Source organism: Psammomys obesus, unplaced genomic scaffold (genome assembly GCF_907164565.1).
Source record: "Psammomys obesus unplaced genomic scaffold, mPsaObe1.curated_primary_1811, whole genome shotgun sequence".
In the NCBI taxonomy this organism is placed as follows: Eukaryota; Metazoa; Chordata; class Mammalia; order Rodentia; family Muridae; genus Psammomys; species Psammomys obesus.
The window spans coordinates 60,528,530-60,553,635 of NW_026585504.1; the positions used below are offsets into that span (position 1 = coordinate 60,528,530).

The 25,106-nt window shown below is 47.8% G+C and overlaps 1 protein-coding gene across 1 annotated transcript in view; it reads left to right on the forward strand.

Annotated features, from left to right (window-relative positions):
• Positions 1-227: 227 nt before the first annotated feature.
• Ccdc93 (coiled-coil domain containing 93) overlaps positions 228-25,106 on the forward strand; it is a 63,874-nt gene continuing 38,995 nt past the window's right edge. Inside the window, exons 1-7 of the mRNA XM_055601876.1 lie at positions 228-390; positions 3,371-3,484; positions 4,887-4,981; positions 8,503-8,614; positions 13,237-13,335; positions 15,631-15,687; positions 21,962-22,062. Of these exons, the coding sequence (XP_055457851.1) occupies positions 349-390; positions 3,371-3,484; positions 4,887-4,981; positions 8,503-8,614; positions 13,237-13,335; positions 15,631-15,687; positions 21,962-22,062 (620 nt within the window). The 5' untranslated portion in view covers positions 228-348. The remainder of the gene's footprint in view (positions 391-3,370; positions 3,485-4,886; positions 4,982-8,502; positions 8,615-13,236; positions 13,336-15,630; positions 15,688-21,961; positions 22,063-25,106) is intronic.

Sequence of the window (25,106 nt, forward strand, 5' to 3'; positions counted from 1 at the left end):
AACAACAACATAAGTATTAGAAAAAAAAATTAAGGAAAAAAACTTAGGAAATAAAAAGCAACATTTTAAAAAGAAAGAAAGAAAAAGTAGCTTGGGAGGAATCTTCAGCTCAGTACCGCCCCTGAGGGGAGGAGGATCCAGCCCCGCCCAGCAGGTCTGGCTGCCCTTGCGCAGGCGCAGTGGTACCGCTCTTCCGCCCTTGTGCGCATGCTCCGCGGGGCCACGGTTCTCCGACCGGCTGTGGTAGTGTCAGCTCCAGTGAAGGAAGTTTCCGCTTTGCACCCCACCCGGATCACAGTTGGGTTGTAGGGCCGGCTCTCTCTGGCTCCACATCAGCGCATCCGGATCATGGGGTTACCCAAGGGGCCGGAGGGCCAGGGGCTCCCCGAGGTGAGGACCTCTGTCCCTGACACCCTGGGGTTGCTGGGGAGAGAGGGCCAAGCCCGGGCGGCGGGCAGGGACCGGCCTGGGGGGCGGCGGGGACACTCTACGCTTCTGCTCAGGTGTGCCCGCCCCAAGGCGGGCCCTGGGCACCCTGGAGGGACAGCTGACTGGTCCCCTGGCGTGCCGGGGCACAGCGTGTTGCTGGGCGCAAACTTAAGGATTCCTGGGTCCTCTGGGGACGGAGGGAACATCCAGATCCCTGCGCAGATGCAACCTCATACATCCTGAGGTCCCCGGGAATCCCTGGCTCGGGCTGCCTGGAAGCCCCTCGCGTTGTGAGACTGGCTTCCCGAGGCCAAGGCTGCTGCGCTCAGGAGTCTCAGCAGTCACGAGACGTGCGGCGGGACTGTCCTGGCTCCCGGTGTGCAGAGGGCGGTGACCTTGGGACGCTCGTCTCCTTCTGCGGGGGTCCAGGTGGCCCTCCTCTCACTCCCTTTTCGTCCAGAAAGAATGCCACCTCCCCAGCTTGGAGCCCTCCGATCCTCCCTCCGGGCCGGGGAGGATGGAGGAAGTTTGGGAGCCATGCGCACATCGGGGTGGTGGCAGAGTTGAGGACACCCTCTCCATTGGTGCTCTGTGCTGGGACAGAAACCCTGCTGCTGATAGTAAAGAGGGACGACTTCTCCAGGCGCGGTTGTAGTCACGTACTCGCGCGATCCTAGGGGCAGGATTTTCCACGTTGGCTGGGAATAAAAGCGCAACCTCATTGGGCCACTGTTAGAGCTTGTGGTTTCCAGTTGCTTTACTCAAAGCTTAGAGCTCAGTGAAGAGACCCAGTTTCCAGAGAGAAATAGGGAACACCCTTGCTGCACTGGGACCCCTTTCTAAGGTGGGGGAGGCAGTCTTTGGCCGAGGTCTGCTCTCTGATTATTGGACACCGTGCCTTGTACCCACTCATATTCACTGGCACCGATTTTGCCTCCCAGCGCCCCTCATACATCCTTCTGTTTCATCTTCCTTCCGATTTATTACAGTCAGTGTGTTCTGTTGAGAATATAGTAGTGGGTGGGGGATGTGGCTGTCAGTTGTCAGACCCCTGCATTAGGTAAAACTTTATGTATGTGTTTTTCTGATTTTGCTTGGGATTGTGAAGAATGGGGTCTGAGTTGTAATATTTCAATTCTTCTTTGCCACTTAAAATCAGTCTCTCTCTCTCTCTCTCTCTCTCTCTCTCTGTGTGTGTGTGTGTGTGTGTGTGTGTGTAAGTCATAATAGAGCCTCCCATGTCATCCTCAAGAACACTGAAAACCTCCTTTGAGACAGCATCTCATTGGCCTGGAGATTCCCAACTAGGCTAGACTGGGTCTGATTTGTTGCTCTTCTCTAGCTTGGTCTACATTGTGAGTTCCAGACCAGCCAGGGTGACATATGTAGTGAGGCCTTGTCTCAAAGAAGAAAAAGCAAAACACAGGAAAAACGAAACAATGACCGTATTATATAGTATGTACACAGATATAAATTTAACAAACTATATAAAGGCTTTGTGTCCCCAAAACTATAGTACAGGGATAAAATTTTAAAGATCCAAATAATGAGGGTTCGGGGTGTAGTGCCTGCATACAAGCTCTGAGCTCTATGCCCAGGACGATGAAAAATGGGTGGTGGTGCATGCGTGTAACCTCAGTAAGGGGGAGGCAAGGCAAAACAAGATCACTGTCACCTGGCCCTCACTCCTGTTAACTCATGCTGCTCAGTTATAAGCCCGTGGGAGAAGACCATGACTAGATCCTTCCAGCCTCTGTGAGCCGCAGGACAGCCGAGAGTTTATTTGGCCTTGTTCAGGAGCACATAGGGATTCAGCTTCATCAGTGCCCTGGTTACAGATTTTTTGTTTTTTTACTTATGTATATGTCTGTGTGTGTGCATGTACACATGAATTTGGGTAGCTATGAAGGCCAGAAGAGCGTGTTGGATACCCTGGAATGAGTTATCGTGTTTGTGGGCTGCCTGGTGTGGGCTTGGGGAACTGAACATGGGTCCTCTAGAGAAACAGTGTGTTCCCTTAGCCATTGAACCGTCTCTGTGGCTTCCAGTGTTCTGGGTTTAGTAACTGGATGTTTTGACCAGTGTGGTGGGATTTTGTGGCTTCAGGAAAGGATGGTCTTTTCCATGTATCAGCCCATGGCCCCTTTCCGTTTTGTGTAATGTGTGGAGTGAATTTCGGATCAAACATCCCCATTCAGTGTCTTGTGCCAAAAATTTATTTCATTGGTTCTATTGCAAAAATATGGTTCTATATTTTGGGGTGAGTGGATGAGAGGCCTCAGCCATAGGCAGCCTGCAGGAATGCTATACACAGTGCACTGGGGTAGGAGAGGGTCCTTCTGGGATGTGTTGGCCTCTTCTTGGCAGTATTTTCATGGCACGTGATGGCTGAATACGTGAAGAATTCCTATTTTATTTATTTGTATATGTGTGTGTCCATTTTATGTGTGGTGTCTATACATGTCTGTGTGTATGTGTATGGACTGTCACATGTGTGTGAGTACATGTGTATGTGTGGGTGTGCATGTACTTGTATGCCAGTGCATGTGGAGTCCTGACATTGAGGGGTCTTCCTCAGTCACTCTTTACCTTATTCATTGAGGCGAGACCTCTCAGCCGAACCCAGAGTTTATTCGTTGGACTAGCCTAGCTATTAATAGCTCGCTTGTGGTCTTTGCCTTCCAAGTGCTGGAGTCACAGGTGAGCCGCTAAGCCTGCCCAGGATTTACATGGGTCCTGGGGATTTGAACTCAGGTCCTCATGCTAATATGATAAGCACTGTGTCCCCTGAGCCACCTTAAGAGCTTTGAGAAAATAGTGCAGTAGTTCAGCCAGAGTCATGAGACTCTTGGCAGTTCTACTGTGGTACCACCAGAAAGGATATATTTTGTTTCCATTCAGTCAAGGTCTTTACCAGTTACACACATCCCTTTTGTTCTAGGTGGAAACAAGAGAAGATGAAGAACAAAATGTCAAGTTGACTGAAATTCTGGAGCTCTTGGTTGCAGCTGGGTATTTCAGAGCAAGAATTAAAGGCTTGTCTCCTTTTGACAAGGTACGCTATTTCTGTGAAGGATAGCAGATTAACCAAGGTAACGGAGGATGAAGTGGTGGTTTTTCACTTCCTTTGTACCCTTGATTCCATTCCTCCCAATACAGATTCCTCAGGGATATACTCAGATCCCTCTTCAAAGAGAATTATCAGTCAATAGATGCAATTGGATTCCTTTTCTGTGCACAATGTTTTGAGAAAGGTAAACAAGCAAGAGAGTATTTTCTCAGGCTGGGGAGACTGCATAGGTGGGCCTGGGCTAGGGACCTGGAAATGTGTATATTATTGTACATCTCAGCTATTCAGTAAGGAGCCAGACTATGTCCGCCTTGTTGCCCACAATGCTGGTCGGTAAAACACATAATCTCTCTCCATCTGGCACGTGTCAGAAACTGGGTTAAGATATCTCTCAGCTGATGTGCTCAGTGGGTAGAGTGCTAGGTGTACAAGTGTGAGCATCTCATTCAGTCTCCACATAAGAGCCAGTCATGGTGGTGGACAGTTGTAATCTCCATGCTGGGGAATGGAGGCTCCCTGGGGCTCTCTGGTCATGGTGAGCTCCAGGCTTAGTGAGAGACCCTATCTCCAAAGCCAAGGCATAGAACCCCAGAGGTCACCTGGTGTCTCTCTGCCTCCATGTGGCCATGAACAGGTGAAAACACACACACACACACACACACACACACACACACACACACTTATCCCATGACAAAAGAAATCTTTGAACACATACTATCTGACCCTTCCCTAGAAAGAGGAGTAGTGAGTGATAAGACGATTTCATGATTACAGTCAGCTTTTTAGTTATCCTGGCAGCACTATGAATGCTCAGTAACCAGCCAGGGCCTGTAGCTGCTGGAGCACACGTGCAGGGACGGACATTGCCCCACGGCAGAAGGATTTAGGACAGTGCTGGGAAGACACTCTACAGATCCATTATTTGGGAGGGCTGTAGAGAGCTGTAAGGAAAGTGCTATGTGTGCGTGAGGACCTAAGTTCAGGTCCCAGGATCCATATAAAAACCTGCGTGTTGCCACAGACACTTGTTACGTCAGCACTAGGGTCATAGAGACAGAAAAATACAGGAGGCTCTCTGGCCGGCCAGCCAAATCAAGTGGTCAAGTTAGTTCCAGGACAGTGAGAGGCCCTGTCTCAATAAACAAGGTCTGCAGCATGAGGATCTCTACCAGACTTTGGTATCTTGCTTATACACACACACACACACACACACACACACACACACACACACTCTCTGTCTCTCTCTCTCTCAAGCACACATGCACACACACTGGGATTTAGTTTTGTGTGCTACTGAATGTGTACAAACTGTTTAGGAATTCAGTCTGCACCCTGCCGCCTCTCCGCTGGCGGGGCTCCTGAGAAACAGCATTCTCCTTTCTTACAGGTAGTAGGAGGAATGACGTGGTGTATCACCACTTGCAACTTCGATGTGGATGTTGATTTACTCTTTCAGGAAAACTCTACAATTGGTCAAAAAATGTAAGTTCCCAGGGCTTGCCGTAGAAGAATCTAATGGGGGGGGGGGGGGGGTCTTTATGATGGAGTTGGTGCTCCTATGTTTATATACACATACTTTTTATTTCTCATGTTATAAGGCTGTGCTTGATCTGGTATGTGTAGGCATGCATGTGTGTGTTTCCTCAAGCACTGTCTACCTTTCTAAAGACAAGGTCTCTCACTGGCCTGGAGCTTGCCAACTAGACTAGGCTGCAGGCCAGTGTGCCCAGGGCACTGCCTGTCTCCACTCTGCAGTGCTGGGGTACGTACAGTGGTGCATCACCATGTCTGCCTCCCCCTCCCTTCACCCCACACCCTATGGGTTTTAGGAGTACCTTGAAGGTCCTTGGGCTTATGTTTCCTTTACTTGCCAAGCTGTCCTCCCAACTTCTGATCCTTAACCCATTAACATCATTAGTTTCTCCTGGAGTCTAAGAATTTAGAGAAGACTTTTTAACGTTTCTATTTGACCTTCTATCTCCAACTACCATCCTAACGTTGCCTTCAGAATGGTAAGGGCATTTATGAAGACAGGTCATTTGATTGATCTTCAGGTAGATTCTTAAATGTATAACTTTTTATAGTAATTACTAAATACAGGGATAGGATCAAAAAAAAAAAGAAAATACAATTCTTCAAACTAATAGTACTTAAAAATTATGTGTGTGTGTGTGAGAGAGAGAGACAAGAGAGAGAGAGACAGAGAGAGAGAGATAGACCAGAAGATAACTTGAGGGAGTCAATTTCTTTTTCCATCATTTAGGTCCCAGAGATTGAAGTCAGTTTGTCAGGCCTGGCAGCAAGCTTCTTAACCCACTGAGCCATCTTGCCAGAGTAAATGGTAATTCTTAAAAGAGAAAATTGCAAGTATCAGGTGAAAAGAACTTAATTAATCCTTTCAATAAATATTTATCAAGTCTGTGTTAATACTGGGGGTCAGGCATTATTCGGGCACTCTGGGGACACCAAGGAGAAGTGCCCTGCCTTCACAAAGCTTATAATCAGCATGGCACACACTACAGATAGCAAGTAAGTAAAATGTGGGGCTGCAGAGATGGCTTAGTGGTTAAGAATGCGTACTGCTCTTTCAGAAGAGCAGAGTCCAGTCCTCAGCCCCGAAGCTGGGCAGCCCACAACAGAGTCTTAGTTATTTTTCTCCTGCTATGATAAAGACCACGACCAAAAGCAGCTTGGGGAGGAGAGGGTTTATTTTACTCACATTTCTACATCACAGTTCATCTTAGAACGAAGTGAGGGCGGGAGCCTGGAGGCGGGTGCCGCACGCTGGCTTGCTCTCCAAGGCGTGCTCAGCCTGCTTTCAAATACAGCCCATCCACAATGCGCTGTGCCCGCTCTCCTCACGTCAATATCTGATTAAGAAAACGACCACGGGCTTTTCCACAGGTCCTTCTAGTGGCTGTACTTTCTTAGCTGGTATTCCCTCTTCCCAAATGACTGCATACAGCTCATGTCAAGTTGTCACAAAACTAGCCAGCACAGCCCATAACTCCAGCTCCAAGGGATCCAGTGCCCTTTTCTGGCCACACATACCTATAATCAAAAAGCAAAAAGTAAATCTTGAAGGAGTAAATATATATGGAAGCGGCATCAGCGCTGGGAACAGTTAGAGCTGGGGCAGAGACTAGGGAGGAGCGCCGCGGGAGGCATTTGCAGCTGTAGGTGAGGTGCTGCAGGATGGTGCTGTGGGCCTGAGGCTGGAGGGGAGAGGGCTCCAGCAAAGGGGACCTCTTCCCAGCCCTGTGTATATGTGTGCGTGCTCCAGAGCTTGCTTGCATGTGGCGTTGAACACATGTAAAAGTTGCTTCTCTCCTGGCACCCTGTGGGTCCTGGAGACTGGACTCAGGTTTGGCCGAAAACGCCTTTACCCTCTGATCCATCTCGCTGTCCCAGTTCCTTCTCATTTTGTTATGGGTCAGTCTGACCAAGGAGCTGATGACTTGCTGCTAGTCCCACAGGTGGTGGTAGGGCTGGCGTTTAGATCCACGACAAACTGACTGCTGTGCAGGAGGAAAGTGTGTCTAACACTCACAGCTTGAAATGAGTTGGCTGGATGTGGTGGTGCACACCTGTAACCCAGGCGTTCCGGAAGATGAGGCAGGAGGATTACAACTTCAGGCTTTCCTTGGCAGCAGAGCGAGAGCCTGTCTAATGGGAAGATGCCCTTAAATTGTGAGATTGGTAGTCTGTAACGACAGTGGTCAGACTAAACTCTCAGTCTGAACTCTCAGGAAGCTTGCCTGGTGACCTACACTAGTTTTATTGAATGTGTTCTGTTGCTGTGGTAGACACCATGATCAAAAGCAGCTTAGGGGAAAAAGGATTTATTTGGCTTGCAGGTCACAGTCTCGTTAACTCCAGCAGGAATGGGAACAGTTTCCATGACAGAGTCCCGCTTGCTCACTCACCCTCAGACTCACGCTTAGCTAACTTTCTTGTACACCCCAAGGTGACCTGCATTAGGATGGTGCTCCCCACATGGGCACTCTTATAGCAGTGAACAGAACAATCCCCTAATCACACACAGGCCAGTGTCATCTGGGAGGCGTACTCAAATGACTCCAAGCTGTGTCAGGCTGACAAAGCTCACTGGGACTTTTTAGGAAGTTCTGACTGTTCAGAAAAAAGTTCTCCTGGTTTTTTTAGGAAGTCTGAGTTCCTGAGCAAAGCAGAGGGTAGCTGGTGAAAGTCTCTATGAAGTCTTCCTGACTTCTTTTCCTTGCCCTGTTCTGTCCGTGCCCTGCCCACCCCCACCCCAACACTTGTCCCAGCGCTTCCTTCCCTATTGCTCCAGCCATTGGGGTTCCTGTTGGCAGCCACTCCTACTTTTGTTGCTGAGACCGTCTGTAGCTTCTGGGAGGCAGTTTTAAGAGGCTCATAAACCTCAGAATGACTTGCTGTATCCTCCCCTCCGGGTGTTTATGAATTGCTTGATTAAGCTGGCCGTGAGGAGTGGCCAGGGAGAAACTTCTGGAAAGGCAGACAAGATGGTTGGCTGTGTGTCCTCTGGATTTTAAGCTACCAAATGGTGGCCCACTAGAGGGAGCGCGTGGTGGTGTGTGGATCATAGGGACTCACTGAGCTGGGGCCTGGTGCCAGCAGAGATGCTTGTCCTAGTGTGGCGTCCATCACAGTTCCCCAGCACCAACATAAACAGCACATGCCACCATGGTGGAGGCACCCAGGTGGAGGCAGGAGCATCATCCTTGTTTACTTAGCAAGTTTGAGGCCAGCCTGGGCTGCACAAGACCTTGCCTAAAAAAGCAAAAAGAAAAAGAAATAGTGATAACGTTGAGAAGAATCGTTTTGTGACCTTACATGCACACAACTAGTGCTTCTCTTGCCGGTCCACGGGGATGAAGATGAACCTGGCCAAATGTCACTGTTACCCACACTAGGCCAGATGTCTAGAGTACCAGATGTTAGAGATGTCTGTAGAGCCACCCAGTGTGTCCTGACTCTGCTTGTTGCTTTTTCCTGGACAGAGCTCTATCGGAAAAGATTGTCTCGGTTCTCCCAAGGATGAAGTGTCCTCACCAGCTGGAGCCCCACCAGATCCAGGGCATGGATTTTATCCACATATTCCCTGTCGTGCAGGTGAGGGCTTCTGTGTGGATTCTTGCCTCGTACTAAGAGTCCCTGGAACACATCTGGCTCTCACAGCCCAGCCTGGATCCTGGATGTACTGTGGATTTGGTGCAGGATGGTTGATAGGGATTTTTGCCGTCATTCCCAAAAAGCAGCTCGTCCTTCATCTGTCATAGTTTTACATTAGCCTCTGCTGTGATCTTAATTGTTCCCATCAGTGGCTTTTGTTTTCCTTTTTGTATGTGTGTTTTGCTGTGTGTGCATGTTATCAGTGCACATGTGATTGTAGGTGCATGAGTGTGGAGGTGCACATGTGTGAAGGCACACGGGTGTGTGTGGGTATCTGTGCCTGTGGGCATACACGTGTGTGCATGCATGTGAAAGCCAGAGGACACTGATCCTTAGGTGTCTGCTTGCCAAGCAGACTAGACAAGCTGGCTAAGACATGTTTTTTTCCTTCCATAACTGCATCTGAGTCTGTAAACGTAGGCACTCTTTTCAAGGCTGGAGGAGTCACGGTAGAAAGTGACTGTTGATTAGGGGGTTCCCTCCATTCTCTTTGATATTGGGGACTGGAGAGCAGGTTCTCTGAGAGGATGCTGGGACGCAGACGTCTCTCCCAGATCACATGATCCATCACGCAGCATCTCTGCACTTGTTTGTTTGTTGGTTTGTTTGTGACAGGGTTTCTCTGTAACCCTAGCTGTCCTTGAATTCAGTAGACCAGGTGGGCCTTGAACTCAAGACATTTTTGTGCCTCTACCTCCCAGATGCTGGATTTAAGGGTGTGGAGCACCACTGCCTGGCTACACGGTTAGTGCTCTCCTCAGTATGACACCACCTAGAATCGCACTGGAAGGGAGCAGCAGTGGACTGTAGATCCGCTTGGCCTCTGGGCGTGTCTGTGAGGGAGTGTCTTGCTTGTTATAATTGATGTGGGAAGACCCAGCCTGAAAGGGAGCAGCGCCGTTCCTGGCGTGGGTCCCAGACTCTTGAGGAGAAGAGAGTACAGCTCAACACTAGCTGTACACATATTCCTTTCTCTCTGCTCTAGACTGTGGACGAGCTGCAACTAGCTGTTTGAAGTTCTTGACTTGCTCACAGAGATAGACTGTAACCTGTACTTGTGAGAAGGAGTAAACTTTTGCTTTCCTGTTTTTTTGTTGAGATTTTTCTGTCACAGAAACAAAAAGGAACTGGGACAGAACCATATAATCCGGGGCCATGGTTCCTGGTGGGAATGGAGGAGGCTCGAGTACAGGCTAATGCTAGTGCTTCCTGCTCTGTTTATGATTTCAGCAGTGTCCACGGTCTCTGGCGGTGGGGCTGGTGGTAAACTGGAAGAGAGTGGAAGATGCTAATAACAGAAGGGGTGGTCCTCCCAGGGTGTACACAGCACAGGGATGCCTCCCATGGTGTCTGTGCTGTGTAGCATGCTCTTGAGGCCAACCTATTCTGGGCAGCTGCTGCCTAATGATGTCTCTTACTTGTGCTGGCAGCCTTCTACACAAGCGTAATTTGAATTATTGAGATGACCTAAATTCAGAACCCACATAAAGGTTGGAAGATGAGAAGTTCTCCAACGTCTATAATCAAGATACTGCATTTAGTTAATAAAAACAGATTATAGACTTTCCCCCGGAGTACCTTGCTATGGGCCACATATCTAGGTGCCTAGGCAACTGGACCTGGCCAAGTATGCCATGAGCCTGGTAAACCACACTGTCCCCAAATAGCTTTGAGGATGGAGGTCTTCTCTCTGAGGAGGAGCTGGTAACTCTGACAAAAGGTTCTCTCTTCTGATGTGTTCATTAATGGTGGAAAGAATGAATGGAGAGCAGGAATAAAAAGGAGGCTCAGTGTGTGCACTGTCCATGGTGTGTGTGTGTGTGTCAGTATGTGAATGAATTCGAGCATGTGTGTGATATGCATATTTGTGTTGGTACAAGTGTTATATGGCAAAACTTTTTCTGGGGAGACATACCACATATTGCTACTCACCTCAGATAGGGAGCCCACAGCAGACCAAAGTACAGATAGCACCAAAGTTCAGCCTGAACTGAAGGATACTCTTAGAGTTACTTACAGGAATGTGGGTGAGGGCTTACTTGCAGGGACGGAGCTGCCTCGAAGGCAGCTGGGAGCCTGGAGCACACTGCACAGCCTCCTGGCAGCTCATTAAGTTGGAGAGCATCCTTCCGGTCTAACCCTCTTCCAGCAGCTCCCCGCTTTCTGCTTCTTCTAGGCTGCCGGTTCGCACTCAGAGTCTTCTTTGTAGCTTGGCTTCCTTGTGTCCTAGTGGCCTTTTCAGCGTTTATTGCTTACTCTGGCAGGGTGGAGGCTAGTGAATCTGGTCAATTTCAGGGACTTCCTGGTGTTATTTTGAGTTGTTTACCTTTCCTGTTTCAATCATGGAAGAAAATGTTACACAACAGCATGCTTCAATTTTAATTACATGAGTTTTAAAGTCAGAAACTAGGAAGAGCAGAGCTAGCTTCTTCCAGATACCAGCCTCATAGGACTGGGAACCATAGTAAAACGCAGGCTTTTCAGCCACCTGATACGGAAAACCGCCCAGCTTTATCTTTGTAGCTACAGATCATTGAGCAAAGTAATGTAGTGTCTCTGTGTAAGGTTCTAGAAAACTCAGGACCATCTACCTTAAATGTCACAAGAATTCTGAGAATGTTCCCTTCTGTGATCCCAGCGCCTTAGGCCCAATACTCATACCTACTCTAATACAGCCCTGCCCCCCCCCCCCAGGATTTCCTTCATCTGACAGAAGAGAGGTCGCACCCCAAGCGTTCTCTATGATACTCTCTCTCTTCTTGCAACAAACAGAAAAAAAAAAAAAAACGTTGCCATTAAGATTAGCCGCTGAAGCCGAGCTGTGGTGGCACACCTGTAATCCCAGCATTCAGGAGGCAGAGGTAGAAGGAGCTCTGTGAGTTCAGGCACCTTGAGCTTTCGTTGTTCACAGTTGTTCACGAAGAGCTCTAATGTTGAGTTGCTTTGCTCCTGTTGTAGTTCTTCGCTATCTAGAATATATTGTTAGGCCCAGCATGAGCCTAATATTCAGAAAGGATGAAGAGAACTCAGGAGACCAGATCTCATCAATGCAAAATCGCAAGAGGTTTATTTTAGCCATTGTGCAATGAGGTCACCCCTGCTGGTCAGCAAGGAGTGGCCCCGGGAGACAAAGGCCTTGGGTTTTTAAAAGACAAGGCGTGGGAATTTTGAGGTTGCAGTCTTGGCAATTTAGGATTGGATGAGGAAGTTATAAAGTAAGATAATTGGTTAGTCTTAGGTGCTCAAGCTTGGCCAGTCCAGCCAAGTGTGGATGCAGCTGCAATTGAAGGTGGGGGTGGTTAGCTCATTCTTGAGGATGGGGCTGCGGGCTTTTGGGTCTACTCAGGAGAAAGATTGAGGCCATCTAGGTTGATTGCTAAGAAACACTATCTTGAAGACAAGGGTCTGGTCATTCTTTTTGCTGAGTGAAGGTCATTGCTTGCTCTCTTTTTTATATCTGTCCTCACAGATAGAGTCACATTCCTTTGTTCTCTGGAAAGGTACTAAGAGGCTTTAGCTTAACCTGGACCTAAAACTTAAAACTATAGGCTTTAGAAGACATATAGGTTACAAAGTTAGTCTGATCCTTTCAATATAGATGCTAAGCTGGGCCTGGGGATGGCTCAGCTCTTAAGAGCATTCACTGCTCTTTCAGAGGACCAGACTCCAGTGTCCAGCACCCACATCACAGTTCACACCCAGGGTGCCTCTGGCTCTGGGGGATCCAGTGCTCCCTGCTAGCTTCTGCAGGCTCCTTCACTTATGTGCTGCCCTTCCCCATGCACTCACGTGTGCATAAATAAAAATATGGAGGGGTTGGAAAAGGGTCTCAGCAGTTAGGAGCACTGACTGCTCTTCCGGAGGATGCGGTTTCAACTCCCAGCACCGGCATGGCAGCCAACAGCCATCTGCAACTCCAGGTGTAGAGGATTTTGACTTTTCTAGGCAGTGTGTGCACATGGTGCACAGATATGCTTGCAGGCAAAGCACCCGTGCGTGCGTGCGTGCGTGCGCGCGTGCGTGCGTGTGTGCGCGTGCGTGCGTGCGTGCGTGTGTGTGTGTGTGTGTGTGTGTGTGTGTGTGTGAAGAGAGAGAATAAGAGAGCATTAGGGAACTGAGAGCTAGGGATTTCACTTAGTTAGTCGAGTTCTTGCCCAGCATGCAGTAAGCTGTGGGTTCCATCCCTAGCAAGGCTTAAGCAAGAGATGGACACATGCCTGTCGTCCTAGCACTTGGGGAGATCCTCAGCTACATAGTGGGTTTCAGGTCAGCCTGAGCTACATGACAAAAGAATGCCAAAGGATTTTCCCTTCCCTTGACAGAGGCAGACAGGCCTGTAGCTGTCAGACGCTGCTCAGTTTCTTAGGGCTGGTCACATCAGGTCACCGGATCTTGGCATCTCAGATGCCCAGCTGGTTGCCCTTCTCGTGGAACGGGGTGTGCTCATGGTTTCTTCTCACCTGCTCGGGTCAGTCGTGCTGACTTGGCTTCCCAGGCTGCGCAGTTCCACTGTACTAGGAGTCCATTCCTGTCACCTCACACTTCCTCACTTTCTTCCCCAGTGGCTGGTGAAACGAGCTATAGAAACAAAGGAAGAAATGGGTGACTACATCCGATCCTATTCTATATCCCAGTTCCAGAAGACCTACAGTCTCCCAGAGGTCAGTATTGTGCTCCACTTTCTTCTTTTTATTTACTAGGTATTTTCAGTCCTGGTATGCATAATTTTTTTTTTCTTTTCTAGATTTGTTTTATTTGGATTGTGTGTGTTTGTGTGTTTTCATGAATGCAAGTGCCTGAGGAGTTCCCTGAAGCTAGTTACAGGAGGCCGTGTGCCTGCCACCTGACATGCGTGCTCGGAAGCACCTGGTGTCCTCTGTAAGAGCATTGAGAGCTCTTGCGCCTGAGCCACCTCTTCAGCTTGCTGGGTTTTCTTCTAATCTTTAATTTTATACATGTATGAGGTGTATCTTGATCACACCTACTTCCAGCTCCTTCCTGCCCAGCATGGACAGCGTGTCCACATGTTGCCTTCTCACATCATGCTCTCCTCCCTCGTTTTCTCTTACCCCACTCGTGCAGCTGGTACTCCTTGCTGGATTGTTGGCTGATCCTGTGCTGGGAGTCACAGTGAGCTTGTGAGTGCAGAGGCCATGTCATGTACTCCACCGCCCTCTTCCTCATCCTCCAGTTCTTAAATTCTTTATGCATTCTCTTCTGTGATGTCCCCTGAGCCATGCAGCTGTGTCTAGGTGTACTTTTTTTAGGCTACTTTATTGGGTTCTTATATCTACCACTCTTCTCTACCCCAATCCCTTCCAACCCCCAACACTAGGTAGGTGAGAAAGGTTAAAGGAATGGGGGCCTATTCCCTGTTTCGACTTCTTCCTGCTGATCAGGGGGTCGGGTTTCTAGGGGCAAGTCCAGCAAACCAGCAAAAGCGGGGAGGGGGGGCAGCCACCAGCACAGATCCTCTCCGAGCTCTCCCATTTATACTCTATCCTGCAGTTGGCATATGTGTCCCATTTAGGGGTGAGCACTCAACAGGCATTCTCAGCACTTTGGCTGGTCCTAATTCTTGTTATTAACAGCTGTCCGCTGCAGAAGAAGCATCTCTGGCTAAATGTGTGTGTGCTGTTCCTTCCTTGTTCTCACAGGCGGTGAGTGCGCACGGGAGAGTCCTAGGGTAGAGAGAGTGCAGCTCTCCTGCGCCCTGCCCCCTCTCGGCACCTCTGAGCAGCCTTGTGGTTACTTAGAAGTGTTCTTTAGATGGCTGATGAGGATAAATCTCTACAGTTTTATTGTTCTCTCTCCTCAAGTTCAGTGTTTGACTCAGAACTTTCACTAAATTGCAAAAGCTTGTGCGTATTATGTATATGGTCGAGTGCATGCATGTGTGTACCTGATTGACCTCAGGTAGCTCCCTCAGTCACTCCACTTTTTTTCTGTTTTCTTTTCTCTTACATTATGGGCTAGGCCTCCCTCTGCACCTAGAGCTAATAGATTCATCTAGACTGGCTGGTCCTCCTGTCCCTACCTCCCAGTGCCGGGATTACAAATGTGTGCCGCCTTGCCTAACTTTTTTACGTGGGTTCTGGCTGTATCCAGTTCAGGTCTTTATGCCTGTGGGACAAGACATTACTGACGGAGCCATCTCCTCGGCCCACGATTCTATTTTTGTAAAAAACACTTGTGTAGCACATTTCCCGCAGGCTTGGTTTATAGTAATTGCAACAATAAGAACACTAAGCACCATCGAATACTTTAGCACATCACTGCCTTCCATTTTCATCCTGGCAGCTGTTCCTTTGTACAGGCGATGGAAGAACTGAAGCTTGGAGTTGAGGTGACTTACCGAAGCGTTTAGTGCTTTGAAGGACTGGGCAGAGGCTGCTTGTCTAACCCCTACTCTCCGTAGCCTCCCTTTCTCTTCCTGCCTATAAGGCCCCGTTGGCGTTATTTGCAGAGGTTCTAGCTTCTTCCCATGGGAGATATATTCCAATTAATAAGAAAATTGAGAGCTGGGGAGCTAGCTCAGTTGGTAAAGCACCTGCCTTGCAAGCAGGGGATACCGACTGTGATTCTTGGACTGACATTTTAGGAGCCAGGCTGTCCTACCAATCCTGGGGAAGTAGGGACAGGCAGGTCCCTAAGGCTCCCAGGGGACCCGGCTTAGCTCACTTGGCCAGTTTAAGAACAGTGAGAGACTGTTGCCAAAAAAGTAAAGGGTGGACAATTCTGAGGAAGAACAGCTTTGGTAATCTTCCTGACTCCCCACGCATGCATGCACCTGTGCATACAGGAACATGCACATACATATAGAAATTTTTAACAAGCAGATTTGGAGTTCTTCATGCACAGCAGCAATGAACAATTGTTCGATAAGGGAGATTGGCACGTCCAGCTGATTTTAGTCCTCAGTAGAACTGGTTGAGTTCCTGTGTTCTGTCTTGCAGGATGATGACTTCCTAAAGAGAAAAGACAAGGCCATCAAGACCGTTGTTGACCTCTCGGTACGTCCCCCTGTTCTTGTGCATCTGCCCTGGTACTGTGTAGCCTCCAAACATCCCCTCTAGAAGTCACACGTCACCCAGGAGCAGGCAGCAGAGAATGTATACTAGCATCCCTACCTGCTTTACACACTCAGGACACACACACCAGGACACAGGAGCCCACCGACGTGCCCTGAGTCCTTAGTTCTGGTTTTCAGGGATAAAAATCAGCATGCAAAGCTCCCCTTCCTCCATCAGAGTCAGGAACAACTGCACAGCCCTAGGGAACAGACGATGAACCACCGTGTATGGTGAATGGAACTCACTGCCCCGCCTCCTCCTGCCCCATCCCCACTCGGGCTTTGGGAAGACAAAGTAGCTTTGAGTCTATGCAGGAAAGCCACCATACGGGTGCATTCTGATACTGAGTCTGTGCACATGAGCTGCTTCCCTAGTGGGGGTGGGGAGCTTTGTTAAGATGCTGTGAAACAGAGCCGGGAGACCGCAGCCTCGGGCTTTGAGCTGAAGAGAATAAAGGCTCTATGTCTGGTGCAGTCTCTCTCTCCTAGAAGCAGCACACGGCACATTGTGCCTCTGTTTATGACTTTATTTTGTCCTAGCATGTCTAACATTACATCACATTAGCATTGTATCTGGCATGTCTAACATTCTACATGTCTGGTTCGCAAGGATTCAGCCGTGGTAAGAGGACAACTCGGGTGCTATCCTCACCTCTCACCCTGTTTAAGATGGGGTGTTTTGCCTGGTTTTGGGGCTGTGCAGCAGGCCTGAGAGTGTCTGAGTTTCTGGTGATTGTTCTGTCTCCGCTGCCTATTTCCCTGTAGAAGTGCTAAGATTAAAGATACTCAAATTATACATTTTTTTTTTTTTTTTAATGTAGGGATGTAAACTTCTAGGGATATACACTCAAGTCGTTATGCCGCCATGGCAGGTGCATTTACCCACAGAGCCCTTACCCCAGCTGAGTTACTTGTTTTGGTGTTTGAATTAGTGCTGATTAGTAATAGGCCACCCAGCTTAAAAAGCAACTGTGTGTTTAATGCTGATGCCCAGGTTGCAGCAAAATGAGAAGCTGAGTTTGCCTGGCCCATATGGCTTTGTGAGCTGGCTCAGGAATCTGTACAGAAAAAATAATTCTGGACCTGAATTTGCGTTGTCCCAAAGTGATGACATTGAAAGGCACATGTCACTTGATGGTAGAAGACATGAAGAACTCAGGTGTAACCCTCTGTGCCATGTTACACTTCTTTGTCTTGTCAGCTCCATTCTGTTTTGAAGCGGGAAGTAAGAGAAAATCTTGAGAGTTTTGTTCTTGAGACTGAGTTTTACTGTGTATCCCTCAATTTCCTTGAAATTGTGGTAATTCTCCTGCCTCAGCCTCCTAAGTGCCAGGGTTACAGGTATGCACCAATGTACCCAGCTTAGTGGCACAATGTGGTACAGACTCACAGAGCCTGGACGTGGCACCCGTGCTGGATCTGTGAGAAGACGGTTGGGTCTGCAGGAGAGCTCTGCTCACGGGAAGCCCAGGCCCGGGATGAGGTTGGGGCTGTGTCTGGAACAGCACGCACAAATGAATACTGTCCATTTGTCTCCACATCTCTGTCACTTAGTACCCAGCGGCCTTGATTTGCTTGCTTCTTTATTAATGTAAAAATTAGAAAAGAAGGAAAGCACTGGTAAATTACAGTTGTTTGCTTTTGGGGTGGGGCATGGCACTTGGTGTAAGCACCTGTGGAGCCCTGCTGGGTGGGAAGCACATGTATGTATAGCTCCTCGACTAAAAAGTGTCTGCCAGAGATGCTGCAACGGTCAGCTTTGATTGTCAGCCAGACACAGTCTAGCATCACCTAGGAAGACAGTCTCAATGAGGGGGTGTCTAGAACAGGTTGGCCTGTTGGGGAGGGGTTGCCTTAATTATTAATTGACGTGGGAAGACCTGGCTAATGGGCTAGTGCTATTCTGGCCTAATGCTATCCTAGCCTAATGCTATTGTAGGCTAATGCTATCTTAGGCTAGTCCAGTGCTATCCTAGCCTAATGCTATCCTAATCCTAATGTTATTGTAGGCTAATGCTATCTTAGGCTAATGCCATCCTAGACCCAATACTATATCCCAGGATCTTGGACAAATTATTTCATTTGTTGGATTTGTTTTGTTTTGTTTTACTGAAACAGGGTCTCATGTTACCCTGCGTTGCCCTTGACATCACTATATAGCTGAGGATGACACTGAACTTCTAATCTTCTTTCTCTACCTCATGAGTGCTCAGTTACAGGTGTATTTTACCACACCGTGTTTATGCAGGTCTGTGGCTGGAAGCCAGGGCCTCACGAATGCTAGGCAAGTGCTCTATCAACTGAGCCACATGCCCAGCCCCTGCTTCTTCAGCAGTAAATTAAAAGTAATAGCATGTGCCTTGCCTCTGCCTCTGCCTCTGCTTCATAATACTTTCACAGTATCAAAGGTTAAGGTGCATATGAAGGTACATACTAAAAGTGTACACAGCCAGCCTACCATCTGTGTGCAGAGCGAGCGGTCCCCTTGGCTCTGGGTTTCCCTATGCTATTGTTTTGAAGTCTTTTTTTAGAAGAATCCAATTTCCTGTCTTGAGTCATTGGCTCTTTCAATGGTAACAGAGGAGAATAGCAGTTAAGCTCAATTATGCAGTGCTATTATAACACGAGAGCTTGGTGGGAATTAAATTACATGCAGTCAGTGTCAAGGGTTCATTCTAGTTTTCATTTTTGTGTGAGTCTGGTTTATGCTATTTATAGTTTGCTATTTGTAGAGACACTGGGGGTGAACTAGGGGATATTTGTGGTAAAACTTTACGAGAACAGCCCTCAAGCATTGTGCCAGATATTTTCTGCAAAATGTGATAAGGGCCAGTGAAATGGCATAGTGGAAAAAGGGCCTTGCTGCCAGTCCTGAGAGAACTGACTCCCACAAGTTGACCTCTGATCTCCACATGCACAAGCATGAACACACGTACAATAAATACATGCTTAAAATTTTGAGATTATGCATGTTAAGGATAGCGAAAGTTTTCATAAAGAAAAGTAAACTAGGACTTAGTAAGTTGGGTCATCTCCAGGGAACAGCTCTAACTGGAGTACAGTGCTACTGTTTGAAGGGGCTTATAGGATACCTCTTGGGGGTGAACTGACAAATGAGGCCATCAGGACGTGGGCACTAGTGATTATTGGATGTGTACTGTATGCCACACGTATGTCAAATGTGTACATATGTACATATGTATGTGCACATTCAACCAGAAGGTGTGCCATATAAAGTAGACTTATATTCGTTATATTGTACGTTTATAACGAAAACAACTGTAGCCAGGCATGTGTCTGTAGTCCCACCGGATCTGGAGGATTTCTTGAAACAAGGAGTTTGAGGCTAGCCTGGATAAATAAAGCAAGACTTTGTCATAAAAGAGGGGAAAAATTCTTAATAATTTTGAAGCAGCAAAAATGTACAGGACATTTTAGTTTCCTTAAGCTTTTTGATATTCAAGTTCCAGAGCACTTTTGTTTCAGCTGTGGCCCTCTGGAGTGTTTTATCTCTGCTACTGTGACAAAATACCCCAAACAGAAGCAGCGAAGGTAAGAAAGGGTTTATTCTGGTTTGCACAGCTCCACGGAGATGGAGTCCATCAAGGTGAGGAAGGCATGACAGCCACGAAGCAGAGTGGTTGCATTTTGTCCACACAGGAAGCAGAGATAACAAGAGTGGGGCCAATTTCAAAGCCACCCCAGGTCACACACTTCTTCCATGAAAGCTGCATCGCCCAGAAGTTCCAGAATCATCACAAACAGAAGCTCCAGCTGCGACCGAGTGTTCAAACACAGGAGCCTATAGGGGGCAGTTTACAGTTAAACCACAACCATCGTACGTTCTGGTGTTAGATTCCGAAAAAATTGAAGTTTCCGTTACTGTGTAGAGACCTTTTAGGATGATTGCTTGACACACACGTCTGATAGTGAGCTGGTTTGTGGCCCGGGGTTGTGGGAAGGTCAACCACATAATGACTGTTCACTTGACAGGCTGTTCAGAAGATCATGGGAGACACAAACCTTTCTCTGTCTCTTTCTCTCTTTCTTCAAAAATTTTTTAAATTTTGTCTCCTCCTGGTCCCTCTCTCCCTCCTTCTTTCCCCTTTCTTCCCTTCCCCTAGTCCTCAGAAAGGGGGAGTCCTCCTCCCCTACCGTCTGACCCCAGCCTATCAAGTCTCATCAGGACTGCCTGCATCCTCTTCCTCTGTGTTCTGGCAAGGACCCCCACCAGGGGGAAAGGATCAAAGAGCAGGCAACTGAGTCTTTGTCAGACACAGCCTCTACTCCCCTTACTAGGGAACCCACATGGAGACTGTGGTGCCTGTGGGCTACAGCTGAGCAGGGTGTGTAGGTCCTCTCCATGCATGGTCCTTGGTTGGAGCATCAGTCCTGGAAGGGCCTCCTGGGCCCAGATTTGTTGGCTCTGTTGGTCTCCTTGTGGAGCTCCTGTCCCCTCCGAGTCCTACTATCTCTTTACTCTTCCTGCACTCTGCCCAGAGTTTGGCTGTGAGTCCCAGCATCTACTTCGATTCCCTGTTGGGTGGAGTTTTTCAGAGGACATCTATGGTAGGTTCCAGTCCTGTTTCCAAACCTTTATCTTAAAGCAAGACATTGTCATAAAGATACCTGCTCTTCAAAGTCATCTAGAAATTTGGATTGATTCTAATAAAAACAAAGAGTTTGCATCAGGAATTTAACAAGCTGGTGCTGGAATAAGAATAGGAAGGAATTTAGGTAAAACAAAACAGTGATGGCAGGAAGCGTGATCGTAAAACAGGGAACACTGAAGAGATGAGTTCTATGAAGTCCATACATGTGTGTGGCTCTGTAGGTAACAAGTCTAGAATCCCAGATGGGTAGCGCTGTGCTCCTTTGTTTTCCATTCACAAAAACATGGCTTTCTACCACTCACTGCACCAAAAATATTTTTAAGGCTAAACATAAAGTATAATCTGAATATGCTTGGTGAGGATAACATAATAAGGTATTTCGTTTCTGTGTTTGCTTGTTTTTATTGTTCCTCGATTAAGTAAGTTACGTGATGTAGTTTCCTTTCTGTTGTTACAATAAAACACTCTAACAGAAAGGCAGGGAGTGTTTGTCTGAGGCCACAGCTCCAGGTTGCAGTCCACCATTATAGGTCAAGGCAGGAACTTAAAGCAGCCACATTCACTGTCTGAACAGAGAGAATGAGCGCATGTGTGCTTAACTCTCAGCCAGCCTTCTCTTGGTTGTGACCACAAGCTGACCTGCTCGAGACGGTTTTTTATTAGGAGTCTCTTCCTACATGATTCTAATTGTTGCATTGACAATTAAAACTAACAATCACAATATAAAATCTGGAATTAAAGAAACACATTGTTGAAAAGACCTCAGCTCAGTCCCTCAGCACCATGGACAGAAGCTGGAGATGACAGAACATGCTTCAGTAACCCCAGCACTCTGGAGCTGGAGGCAGAAGGGTCAGAAATTCAAGGCCACTCTCAGCTATGTAAGGACGAAAGAAAAGGAAGGAAGGAGAGAAAGAGAAGGAAACCACAAGAGCAGAGGCCATTCTCTTCGGTGACTTCTGCCCTGGTGGCAGGTCCTGTCCTTCCTCTCAGCACTTGAGGCTTGTGGTCTTCAGCTCGTTGCAGGTGCCAGAGGCAGCCCCAGCATGGCCTCTCGCCGAGCTTCCTAAACCTTGTGCTCTCGTTTCCTTTCTGTTACTGTGATGAAATACCCTGACCAAAACAAACAAAAACAAAACAAACAGAATAAGAGTTTCTTTGGCTTGAGCTTCCAGCTTCCCGTCCGTCGTTGTGGGGTGAACTGAGACTGAAGGCAGCTAGTCACATCACAGTCAAGAGCAGGGAGGTGCACACAGCTACAGCGCTCAGGCAGCTTTCTCTTCTCCTTTACCGTCCAGGCCCCTGCCTCGGGGAACGGTGCCGCCCAGGTTCAGGCTCAGTCTTCCCACGTGGATTAAGGCAGTCACAACAGCCCCCACAGGCATGTCCACAGGCCAGCCTGATCTAGACTCTCTTCCCAGGTGATTCTAGGCTGTGTCAAGTTGACAGTTAGAATTATAACACCTAATCTCTGTGTCCTGCGGCCCCTGATGTGAGCTGGCTGGGTACCCCCATCTTGCTCCCCAGTGGCTGGAGGAGACACCCAGCCACTGTCCATGGCAGCCTCTCATGCTCCATACCTTGCCTTTCTCATCCCCTCAGGACGCTTACAAGCCCCGTCGAAAGTACAGAAGGCAGCGGGGAGCAGAGGAGCTGCTGGATGAGGAGTCCCGAGTCCACTCCACTCTTCTGGAATACGGCAGGTACGGAGTGGGTACTGGTCAGAACCTATTTTATGACACCATTTCAAAGAAAAGCTGGAGTGGTCACTTAGCCAACGGAGTACTTGCCTTACAGCAAGTACTCCAGTGCCCAGTCCCACCTAAAAAAGTCCACTATGGGGACACACATTTGTTTTTCTAGAGCTAGGAAAGTAGAGACAGGGACATGCAGGAGATCTCTGTCCAGCCAGCCTAAACGAAGCCTACTAGGTGAGCACCAAGCCTGTAGGGAGAAGGTGTGGACTACCAAGGGGCACCAAATCCTGAGCAACTTAGTCCTCTGGCCTCCACTTTCCTGTACACACACACACACACAAAGGCTTTTTGAGTTTTTATATCAGCTTACTAGCACTCTCCCATCTCCAGGAGTGTTTTTTTCTTAATAAACTGTCTTTCCTTTCTAAATTAAAGAAACAAAGAAGAAAGAAAGCTGACAGTCCATTTCTTTTGAATTAAAGTTGGATGGCTGCTGGAGTGGCGATGCATGCCCAGGAGGCACAGGCAGGCAGATCTCAGTGAGTTTGAGGCCAGCCTAGTCGACAGAGTGAGTTCCAAGCTAGCCAAGGCTACATATCGAGACCCTGTATCATGGAAAGAAAAGAAAGCTAGGTTCTGCCTGATTGAGTCTGCCTGTGACATTCAGGATCCATTTCTGAGCCTGGCCTCTGTAGTTCTGGAAATAAGAGTGTTGCCATGCATGTTCTCTGACCTCCTTGGGGAACTAACTTGGTGCAGAGGCCAGGGTGTGTTTTCTGGTCCGCCTTTAAAACAGACAGTCCACAGAGCACCCGCAGCAGTCTCCCTGGACCCTGCAGTAATCCTGAGGGGCAAAGAGTGCTCTGACTGGAAAAGGGACAATCTGAAGAGCAAGCTTTACTATTCTTACAGTTATTTTGGCCTTACGGAAGAGTTTCACTTTTAGAGCCTCACTTTCTTAAACGTACAAGGACAGGCCTTCCTTTGAATGCCTTGGTCAACACTGGACATTAACCTTCCCCGTGTCCTGCATTCTCTACCCAGGGTGACCGATCCTTTGATGTGAGTATGTGCTTTGTGCTCCCTGCCCTTGTGTCCGGGCCCTTGTTGTGTGGTTGACGCTAACTCTTTCTCACTAGCCTCTTTCTGAGTGTCTCATGGTGCCTTCCTGTGGGAAACAGTGGCAAACAAGAGAGGAAATTAGACTTACCTTTTCTAGCTTTTCAAGGAAAGACAGTATTTACTGTCGTTTGCATGTGTGTGTGTGTGTGATGAGGACTGAGTGCAAGGCATGATGTATGTGTTTGTGTATATGTGTATGTAGAGGGGTCCGAAGACAACTCAGTTCTTTCATCTTTATGTAGGCTCTAGGGATCAAACTCAGGTTTTCGGGCTTGCATGACAAGTGTCTTTACCCACTGAGCCATCTCACCTGCCACTTGCTTGGTTTTGATTATTTGCTTGTTTTGAGGTGATGGTCTGAGGTCATCTCTTTCCTTCCCACCAATGAAACTAGTGTGCTTTAGAAGCCATAGAGTCTTTTCTGTGGACTCTAAACCACATGTGATGGCCATCCTCTTAGCTCATCTTTTGCTGCCTAGAATTGAGTGCTTTTCAGTTTAGAGACTGTTCAGACCAACAACATTATTTTGAGATGGGGCAGGAACTGTTCAAAACTAAAATGCATGGCCTCTTGATAAAAATTATTAATGAAGGCATACAGAGATGGCTCTTTTGGTAAACTGCTCTCTTTACCATCATGAGGACTAAGGTTCAGTCCCTAGAACCCACAGTAAAAGCTGCATGTGGTGGCATTCCTTGTCATTCCAGGGCTAGAAAGCAGAAACATACTCATGGCTCACCACAGCCAGCCTAGGCTGATGGGTGAGCGCCAGGCCTGTCTTAAAGACGCTGTCTTTAAAATGAGGTACACACACACAGACACGATAAGGGAACGTGATAAAGCTGTGCTGTGGCCTCTGTCTGCACTGGGAGCTCCCAGGGATTGAATCATGGGATTCAGTCACTCAGACTCCAGACCATGGCCTGGAGCCGCAGATTTAAGTCACCCCCAGTTCTGGGTTCTGCTATGGAAGCAGTTCCATGTCATAAATAAGGCACTTTTTATATACATTGGTGGAAGCATTAGGTTGGCATAGGGCTCACAGCCTACTTGGAGAAGCTATAGTCAGAGATGGATGTTGTCTGGTGACTCTTAGCTTTTGGTTGGTGAAAAAGGGATGTTCTAAAGTAGTTTATTCTTAAATAAGTTAATAAGGTCCAGGAACATGGATTCAGGTTTCCCAAAATAGCATGTTCCTACATGGAAATGGTTTACTGAAACTCCATAGAACAAAAGCCCCCTCCCCCATTACATCAGATAGGTGTGTTAACAAACCAAGGAGATGTGCTGTGGAGCAGGGATGCTGTCTGGTGCCAATCTTAGCTGTTGGGCTAGTGGAAGCTGGTGGCATGCTAAACTCATCCCAAAAGGTTGTATCACGTTAGAGGTGGGCAGTGACTGACTGCTAAGCAGGTTCAGGATAACGGCAAGGTGTTTGGGCTTAGGATCTACAACTTTCCATCTCCAATGTCTCAGAGTTGTAGGTGTGCCTTGAAAAACGTTAACTCGGATGTGCTTTTTAACCCCTGCTAATTCGGGCAGCACCTCCTAAGCCACAGAGGCTTCCATAAGGTCCTCTGCAGGACTGTGGAGACCCACACTTTAGCCTTAGATTAAATTCACTGTTCTTTGGCCCTCTGCCCAGCAATATCGTTTTTGGTCTTTTCCAGTTCTGTTGCAGCCTATTGCAAAGTTAGGCAGTGCTCAGGTCATCTTACTTCTGCATTTTCTTTCATTTGTATTTTTTTATTCAACAAACATTAGAAATTCAAATTGTAAAAGCAGTATCACCCATCAGAAGGGTGCAGACTTTTGCTCACGTAACCACCATAGTGGAGGTGGGCGGGGGGGGGGGTTGTGCGGCTGGTCCTGGCTTTGTATGTGTGCACTTGGAGACATTCCATAGAGCAAAGAGGCAGATGCAGAA